This window comes from Leptopilina boulardi, unplaced genomic scaffold, assembly GCF_019393585.1.
Source record: "Leptopilina boulardi isolate dan_hultmark-lab unplaced genomic scaffold, ZJU_Lbou_2.1 LbouV2_316, whole genome shotgun sequence".
In the NCBI taxonomy this organism is placed as follows: Eukaryota; Metazoa; Arthropoda; class Insecta; order Hymenoptera; family Figitidae; genus Leptopilina; species Leptopilina boulardi.
In genome coordinates this window covers 1,014,694-1,024,425 of record NW_026137881.1, presented here as the reverse complement: position 1 = coordinate 1,024,425, position 9,732 = coordinate 1,014,694, and the positions used below count along the sequence as shown (strand labels likewise).

The 9,732-nt window shown below is 27.3% G+C and overlaps 1 protein-coding gene across 2 annotated transcripts; it reads right to left on the bottom strand.

The window, feature by feature from the left end:
- Positions 1-515: 515 nt before the first annotated feature.
- LOC127283959 (probable serine/threonine-protein kinase nek3) lies at positions 516-4,818 on the bottom strand. Of its 2 annotated transcripts, none has more exons than XM_051309167.1 (4): positions 4,561-4,818; positions 4,181-4,258; positions 867-3,286; positions 516-770 (listed from the first exon to the last, which is right to left on the bottom strand). In XM_051309167.1, the coding sequence occupies exons 1-4, from the start codon at positions 4,670-4,672 to the stop codon at positions 558-560; spliced, it is 2,823 nt and encodes a 940-aa protein (XP_051165124.1). In that variant the 5' UTR covers positions 4,673-4,818; the 3' UTR covers positions 516-557. The 2 variants fall into 2 exon arrangements, with proteins under 2 accessions (XP_051165124.1, XP_051165125.1); XM_051309168.1 differs by having other exon boundaries at positions 516-765.
- Positions 4,819-9,732: the final 4,914 nt, after the last annotated feature.

Genomic DNA, 9,732 nt, shown 5'->3' with positions numbered 1-9,732 from the left:
GGTATTTTTATTATTATCTTAATTGGTAATTTTAATACTATTTTTATTATTACTTTTATTATTATTGTTATTTTATTATTATTATTATTATTATTATTATTTTACAGGTAGGTACTATTGTTGCCATTAGTAAATATCAAATATCATAATGTCAATTAAAGCAGCATCAATTATTTTTCGGATGAGCATAACTTGAATCCTTTTGTCAACCCTTTAATGCCCTCGAGAAAAAAAAAAACAAAAATTCTTGATAGTTATTTATTCCGGGATTTTATAACAATGAAAAAAATCAAATTTTAATCCGACAATTGAATAATAAAAAATTTTATGTACAATTTTCATTTTATACTCAAACTAAATAATAATTGATGATCATAAAAAAAAAAATTTTATTTTCGAAATAGAAAAATTGGATTTCTACTCAAAAAAAAAAGTTTTCTTCATAAAAAATTTTACAATGAATTTTTAAATGTAAAATAGAAATTGTAAATATACCACCCGGAATAAATACTCACCAAGAATTTTGAAATAGTAAGATATAATTTTATAATTGAATTTTAGCACTGTAGTTCATTGATTTTTTCAAAATTCTTTCCACAAAAATTCCATCCAAATGATTCCAACATCAATTGTTGATTGATACTCGACAATACAATTTGTCCATTCAAATTGTTTAATCTAGTGTGAAAAAGACCCTGACCCTTGTAGAATTGCCACCTCTCATACTTCCAATCATCATCCATGTCAATCGTATTGATGAGTTGTCTGCACTGATACAAAGGGTTAAGATTTTAGATTTCTGACACTATAAATGTAATCACAAAAGATGAATCCTTTGTTATCAGAAATTCAAGAGATATGCTAACCAAATTTTGACTATGTTGCTGTCCATAATTATTCTTCGCCACATCAGATTCAGCATGTTCCCTGCTTAAACTTCTATTGACATCAGAGTGTTTTAAAATTTCTGTATTGGTAAAATTTTTTGCCCTACTGGAATGATGGATGTTTTTATTTATTAAATGTCTATTGGATGTTGTATCTATTGGACCATCATCTTCTTCGTATTCTGAAAATTCTTTATCTTCATTGATTGGAGTTTTTGTATAATAATCCTCATTTTCGTCCAGTTCCTCTGTTTCATAATTTTTGTATTCTGCAGTGGATTCGGAATTATAATTACTGCTTTTGTAAGCGGCATTGTTGTAACTTGTTTGGATTTTTTCATCTTCATAATCATCAGTGGATTCTGTATTTCCGTATTCTTGATAATCATAATTAGCAGTATTGTAATTAGCAACATTATAATTAGTTGCATTTTGATTATCTGCTTGATAATTATTTGTATTAGCTGCTTTAAAATTAGTACTATAATCAGCAGTATTATATCCATCTGAAGAATTAGAACCTTTACTTGCACGATAATTGGAATTAAAATCAGAATTATAATCCTTAATGTCCATTTGTTTTCGACCACTGCTGGCTAATGAATTTATTGGATAATTTGATTTTGGTGCTACTCGCCATTTGTAAAAATGCTCACGACTATAGGGATAAGGATCACCAGTAACTCGTATGTAATCACCTTCGGGAGAATAATTAGCAATATCCTCATCTGATTCATCATCTTCTGTGGATTTTACAATTGGTTTCTTGTCCTTTCCTCTAGTGACATCAGCACTTGTTGCAAAATAATTGGATTTTTTTCGACCAGTACTTGAACCCGAAGAACCACTTGATGAACCACCAAAGAAACCACCATTGGTATTAAATCCCGATGATGAAGAATTTCTCGCATATTTGATGAATGACACTTTCTTTTTTAAAGACGGTTTCATTGATATTGTAATTTCAGTTGGTAATGGAGCATCTAAAATGCTGTCTCCTATTTTACTGGGTGATGATAATTCTATTTCAATCATTCGTCCGTATGTTTCATCGACTTTTTTAGCTTCTAAATCATTGTAATAACTCATGTCATCTGTATTAATTCTCGTTAGGGTGAGCATTTTTGTCGGTAATCGAGGTCTTGTTCTTGCTGAAACAATTTCTTTTTGATAATCATTTTTTGGTTTATTAATTATCATAAATGGTTCGACGAGTTTTTCCTTAACAGTTTCGTTTTTCTCAAGAAGCAAATAGGGGGGTTTTAGTGAATTTTCAGAATCAATGTCAGTTGTAGCCGATAGATGACTATCGGTGTGAATTCCTTTACTTGACGATGTGTAATCAGGTGATTTTTTAAAATTGCAAATCCCTCGGATTTCTATTTCCTTATCAGTTGCCAATTTTACAACATCCAATTTTGGTGCTTCTGGATTTAACATTGGTTCCAATGGATTGAAGCACTCCTTGGTTTCAAGTGCATCATCAATTGGTGATTTTGAACGTTCTGCAAGATCCTGCCAGGCGATAATTTCAGCATTTTGTGGAAGTCCTTTTGGAACATTGTAATCACTATCAGCTGTTGTGTCCTCCGGTGCTGGTAACGATATATTCGCTTCAATTTGTTCTTTACAATTTTTAAAATCATCTTTGTCTTTAGCATCCATTTTCTTTGAATTATTAATCTCTGTACTGACTATTTGACAAATTTCAGGTTTATTGCTTTCTTCAGTCTCAACGAATTCTTTAATTTTCAATGATTCATTAGAATTGTTGCACCTCTTTTCTTCAGTCTCTTCAATTTTTTTTACTCTAACACCCCAAGAATTTTGTAAAATATATTTTGGTGTCTTAACAATTTGTTCTTTTAAATTTTCAACAGGTGGTGGTGGTGGTGTTTCTATTAATTTAACTCCCCATTGATATCGATAATTTTCTTGTTCCAAAGGCAAGAGATTATTTTCTAATTCTTGAGTAGTTTTACCATCAACTTTGATGACTGGTTTCTTTCTTTTTTTCTCATCTTTCTTTTCTTTCTTCTCCCGTTGCTGCGGTGGCATGTTGGGTTCGGTGATTGGCGGTTTCGAAGTATAAGACGCCAAACCCATAATTCCACGTACTGGTCCCAAAGACACGAGACCCATCTTCTTTTTTCTCATCGACTGTGCTAACATGTACTCGCTCAGTAGTTTGTCGATTCTTATATACTTCAAGTAGGAATTATTGTTGTTGTTACTGTTGTTGTTGTTGTTATTATTATTATTATTTCTCAGGAGATTATTTTCCATACTATAGTTGGCCAATATTTTTCGAAGGGGTCGATGATGATTTTGTATTTTCGAACGTTTTTTGTATTTGGAACAACAGATTGGCAATAATTCAACTTCTCGAAATCGTATTTCTACAAAAATAATTAACAGAGACAAAACTAGTGCAAAATTCAGTAAAGAAACAAAAAAAAATTTTTTTTTTTAAATTTGGATATTTTTTTTTAATTACATTATAATAATCACGAATTGTTTTGTACATTAGGAAATTAAAAAAAAAACAGTAATAATTGATAAAAAAAAGTAAATTAAACTGTAAATTAAATTTAAATAAAAATTAAGTATGAATTCAATAAAATTGGAAAAATAATCACGTATTAATTATTTAAGTAGGTAAATAATTTTTTTTAAAATATTTTTAATTAAAATAAAATTTTGAATGTAAATTTTTGTTGAATTTGTAAATTGTAGTACGTATATTAATTTCTTTTTTTTTTCTTTTAAATTAATACAAATTTTTTTTCTATTTTTTATTTTTATTATTGTTTTTTCATTTTTATTTTAATATTAATTTTATGCTATGAATGTGAAATTAGTATTTTCAATTAGGCAACGTTTTTAATAAATTAAAACATTTTTAATTAATATTTGTAATAATTAATATTAATAAATAATTAATTATTGTTTCCAATTTTGCAAGAAAATCAATAATTTAATAAATTGTAAAGTAAACTAAACAATAAATTATAATAGTAATATTATTATATAATAAAATATGTAATAATATAATAATAAATAAATAAAAAAAATAATTATAATTATTATTGTTATTATTTTATTATTATTTTATTATTATTATTATTATTATTATTATTAATTGTTATTATTTTTTTTAAACGACAGTACCGTTGTATGTTTTAATTTTTGTAAAAGAAATTTATTTTATACACCTTTCCATTTCTTGGTGAACAAAAAAATTGTTGGAAACAATAATTTTATTAATTTTCAAAAAGAAAAAAACCTCATACCAGGCTGATTGAAAATTTTCTTTATTTTTGACAAAATTCCACCATATTTGTTCTTTTGTTCCACGAATCTTATATTTGCTGTGAAAATAATAAATAAATTATTTTAAAAAAACTAAATTTAAAAATAAAAAAAAAATTTCAGAATAATAAATTGTTTTCTTTAAATTAACAAAAAAAAAAAAAAATGAAAAATTGTCATTTAATTTAATTTTCATATGGCTGTCAAATGACCCTAATTTTAGAAATTTTCAGATTCCTGCAAAAAAAAGGGGGGGAGGAGGGCGACTCAATAAATTCAATACATATATATATATATGTAAGATCGACACATTATTTACGGTTTCTTATCGACAAGCATTTGGGGAGAGGGCTGAACTTACCAGTAGACAATGTCCTTTGGGAGACGGGAAATAGAATTCCCTTTATTTTCAGGGCTGAATTATATTGACGTCGAATCATATTGGTTCTTGATGGTGACAAAAGTGAAGTCATTTTTTTTTTTTTTTTTTTGATAAAATCACTGGAAAAATTTTCTCAAAAATGTTAACGAAAAATTTTACTAAAAATTTTCAGACTTGTTTGATGAAAAAGGAAAAGGAAAAAAAAATTTTTTTTAGGTTGAAAGCAAACCTTCTTTGTTCCAGGTTCGTTTCAAACTGTCATTTTATGTTTTTTTTTTTTTTGAAGTTCAACTCATTTCACTGTTTCTCGACCTCTTTTTTTTCAAAAAATCGCAACATAACCATTTTATATTTTTTTTGAATATTTATTTTTTTGATTTAATATTATATATTTTTCAAAAAATATTTTTTAATAATTTATTTTGTTTCAATATTATTTTTTTGAAATATTTTAATTTTTTTTAAATTCATTTGGATTTTTTTTTTATTGGAAGAAACGATTTTATTTTTGTTAACAAAAACGTGATTTTATAAAATATTAAATAAAAAAGAAAAAAATAGTTAAAGAAAAATATTATTTCGAAATTTACAAAAATTTATTATATTTTATTATTTTAAAAATTTATTATTGTTATTATTTACAAGTGTTACAAAATTGCAGTAAATTTAAATTTTCAAAAATTTTATTTCTAATGTTTATTTATTTAGCAAAAAAAGAAAATAAAAAAGTGGAACTTGTCGATTTTTATGTTTTTATTTTATTTAATTACGTTACAATTATTGATAATGTCAAAATCTTTTATTATCTGTCCGACCTCGATAACCAGGTTTATACAATTCATCGTAAGGGGAAAATTCTTTTTCACTTTCTCGCATATAGGATTCATCTCGATATCGTGGTGTCATTACTTTTTCGTTAGTTTCTGAAATATATATATTTCAATTTTTAATTATTTTCATTCATAATTCATAATTAAATTATTGTTGTTATTGCTTACGTTGTTGAGAAAAACCAAATTTATTTTTCACATAGTCCCACATTTTTGCTTGTACCACATGAGATTCTGAATTTAATTTTTTAATTCCTGAAAATTTAATTGAAATTAATTTTCAACTGAGAAGACATTACTTTTTTTAATCAAGAAAAAAAATATACGTACCAGAAAAATTATCGAAAACTTTTACAAATTGGAGAGGTCCATTGATAAATTTACGTATAAACATGTTCAAATTATACTGAGAATTTCGAAAATTCGTTTTATTTAATAAAAATAAAAAATTACATGTCCATTATAATATTTTTGTTTATAATTTATTGTCATGAAGTTGTTTATATTGAGCTGCAAATGTCGATCTCCAATATCGATTAAAAATTTAAATTCTATAAAAATTTTGTTCTTGTTAAATAAATAAATAAAATAAATAAATTTTTTTTTTTAATTTAATAATAATCAATTGATTATTATTAATTTTAATATTATTACATTATTAATAATAATTAATATATTATATTACTACTATTTTTATAATAATTATTAGAATTATTATATTATTCTATATATTGTAATTATTTCTAATTATTATAATTATTATATTATTAATAATAATTATAATTTCTAAAAAAAAGGTAAGGGATGAAACGAATTATTCAACAATTTTTTTTTAGGTAAAATTTTCAACAAAAATTGACCATTTTTTTTTTAAACAAGTTATATTTAGTTACAAACACAAACATTTATTTTAAATATATTTTATTGTTTATTACAAAAAACTGTTTTCTTAATTTTTTTTCCTTCCTACTAAAAAAATCAAATTCATTTAACCAATACCACTTCAAGTAACTGTATCGAATTTTTGCAACCTAACTTTTTGGTTAATCATTACTAAAACTTTTTCCCCTCATGAAAAAGTAGATTTACCCTCACTGAACTTAATGCCATAATGGACACTACTTTCTTTTCGATTATTCCCCTATTGCAAATGCGAATGATCAAATGTTGAAAATAATGACAAAAAAATCTTTGTTTTTTTTATTATCAAAAACTCGCCTCTAAAAATTAGTTAGAATTAAAAAATTCAAAAAACTGCTTCACATAACATAACCTCAAATTCTTAATTTACGCTGTAAAAATAAATATATAAATAAAATATATTATAAATAAAAATATAATAATAACAATAATAATAATAATAATAATAATAATAATAATAATAATAATAATAATAATAATTAATATTAATAAATGTAAAAAAATAAAAAACGTTTCTAATTTAAAAGAGAAAAATGATTGTAAAGTTATTTTTTGAACTGTTATATATATAAATAATATGGCAATGGCGTCAAAATAATTGTTACTATGCAAGGCCATTTGGACCACGTTTTACTGATAAAACGTTAAATAAAAATTTAAAGGGCATTATCGTGAACATTGAGAGGAACATTAAAAAAAAACGCACGTGTCCTTTACGGAGCTTTGAGATGCAATTTTAAATAGCTATTCCAACTGTGTGCTATATCCAAAGCAATCGCGTATATAGAGGGTGACACATGTCCCCAATGCTGCTATATACATATGTTTTCGTGGCTTATGTTTGGAATACCAATTGCCTATATATGTATATATATATATATACACCATGCAAAAGTCACGCGGCGAAGGGATTCCTACATGGGAAATAAATGTTTATCGCGCTCGACACATTATGCTTCATGTGGACGAGATACATACATTTCTCCTCACTTCCTCTTAAAGTTTCTATTTATATTATATAAATGCGCCTTCTAATACATTTCCATCACTATATGTATACAGAGAAGGAAATATGCCACAAAAGTTAAAAAATAAAACATAAAAATGGTTGATCAAATTTTTTTTAAAAACTACTTTTTTTTATTTTATAAAATAATTTATTTCTCAAATAAAAAACATAATAAAAATTAATACAGTGAATCTCAGTGAAAAATAGAAGTCAGAGCAATGAGCTATAGTCATTGAGCACTGGAAAAAATAGTTGCTCGTTTGACTTTAGTAGTACAACTAGCGCCATGTGCTACTCCTAGCGGAGAGTTTCAGCACTGGAAAACTATTCACTACACAGTAAAATTACGCATAAGATAAAAATAGATCAATTTTATCACCTCTAGCACAAAGGTAATTATTTTTATTTCTCCTTTAAGTGATTAAACATTTATAGAATAACATTTTGAGTATTCTTATAATTTCCCAAAAGGGTTGTTTGTCACCTTATTCCGTATATTTTATATATCAAAGAAAAAAAAAAAGATAATAGTCTCGAATGACACTTAAGAGGCATAGTAACCGCTACTTGAGCATTTATCAACGTAATAATAAAATACGATCTGTAAATCACGATGCGTGTTTCTGACCCGGTCATAACCATTTCGAGAGATTGCGATGGGCCATTCGAGGCGTCACGTCGCATGACAAAGTCAGGGTTTGTACCCGAATGAATATATATATATATATATATATATATATATATATATATATACGTGAGAGAGAAATCGAAAGGTGTATATGTATACAAGAAACTTGTGTCACGTACTTGGAAGACCACAAGGGAACGATGTCTCAAATGATCACAGGGGACCATGGAAGACATGCACCTATAACAGTGACTTTTCCCATGCGAAAAAAAAAATATATATATATATATTTGCCCTCGCGATCTTACGCTGCGGAAAATACAAGGCAGGACAAAAAAAAAATATGTCGGGAGTGAGAAAAAGAATTTCTGTACGTGGTATTGGGACGACGATAAGTTTTGTCATAGCCAATTTATACAATTGGCATGGCTTCCCGCTATTTGGCACTGGGGACCCACGAATTTATGGCTTAATGTTTTGATTTTGGCAAATTTTGCCCATTTTCTTATATTGGGGATATGTCTCTTTCAGTAAGTATAAATATATTCTTTTTCAATTGAATCTCCGATGAATTGCAAAAAAATTCAGGAGTAAATCTACGTATGTAAAAATATTTTTCAAATATTCAATTATTTTGTTTCCAAATATTTTAATTTATTTTGTGATAAAATACAGTAATAAAATTTTATAATAAGGTGTTTTTCCTAATACACAAAGTGATCCACATGATGTCAGCGCTTAGAACCAGAGGGCAAATTCCGGATTCCACTTTTCACATTCCGGATTCCAATTTTCAAAATTCCGGATCCCACGTTTCAATCCGGAATACGGAATTTAGAATCCAGAATGTGGAATTTGGAATACGGAATTTTGAAAGTAGAATCTGGAATTTTGAAAGTGGATTCCAGAATCTGAAATACGGAATTTCGAAAGTGGAATCCGGAATCTGAAATACAGAATTTTTAAGTGGTATCCGGAATGTTTAATATGGAATGTGGGATCCGGAAAAAATTACGTAATTGACCCCCAAATTCAAAACACAAAAAGGTGTGTTTGAACATCTTCGCAAGTGTACATTTTCTGTCAGAGAATAAACCACATGGTCAAATGAAACTTTAGGGAACTTTTCATGGGCTTTCGCGGAAGAGCTTAAGTGAATTGAAAATAAAAAAAAGGTATTCTGCGGAAGAATAAATGACGTCCTTTTTTTCTGGAGACTCCGTCGGGAAATCGTTGCGTCAATACTTTTCGCATTGCTTCATGGTAACCGTTCTCATGGTATGTGTGTATATATAGAACTATATGGAACTTGTGGGGGCGGTATATAGAATACTATAGGGTTTGAGGGAAAAGTGGATTGTTATTCGCACCACGTAGGGTCTCGGTGTCGCTTTCACTAGAATCGCTTACTGATAAACGAGCGGTTTTACCCCCTTCTCCTATGTATATGTATACTATACATTTACCCGTTGCCCTCTCTGAATGTAAACTCACCCTTCTTTCAATACGATGCTTTAACCAAGCTCGCGGGCTTTGGTGTAAATCGTTTCTCGACTTAGAAACGATTGTCCTCGTCGACGAGTTTGGAATTAATCTTTGCTACTAAGAATCATTCCACTTTCTAGTTACGTTCGCTAAAAGCAAACATTGATTTAAAGTTTTACGGATTTGGTATAGGTGATTGAATTATACATAGATATTTGTTGTCACTTGAAATTTAATTTTTCATAAAGCATAGTTTTCAGAAGGAAGTTAGAGGCTGT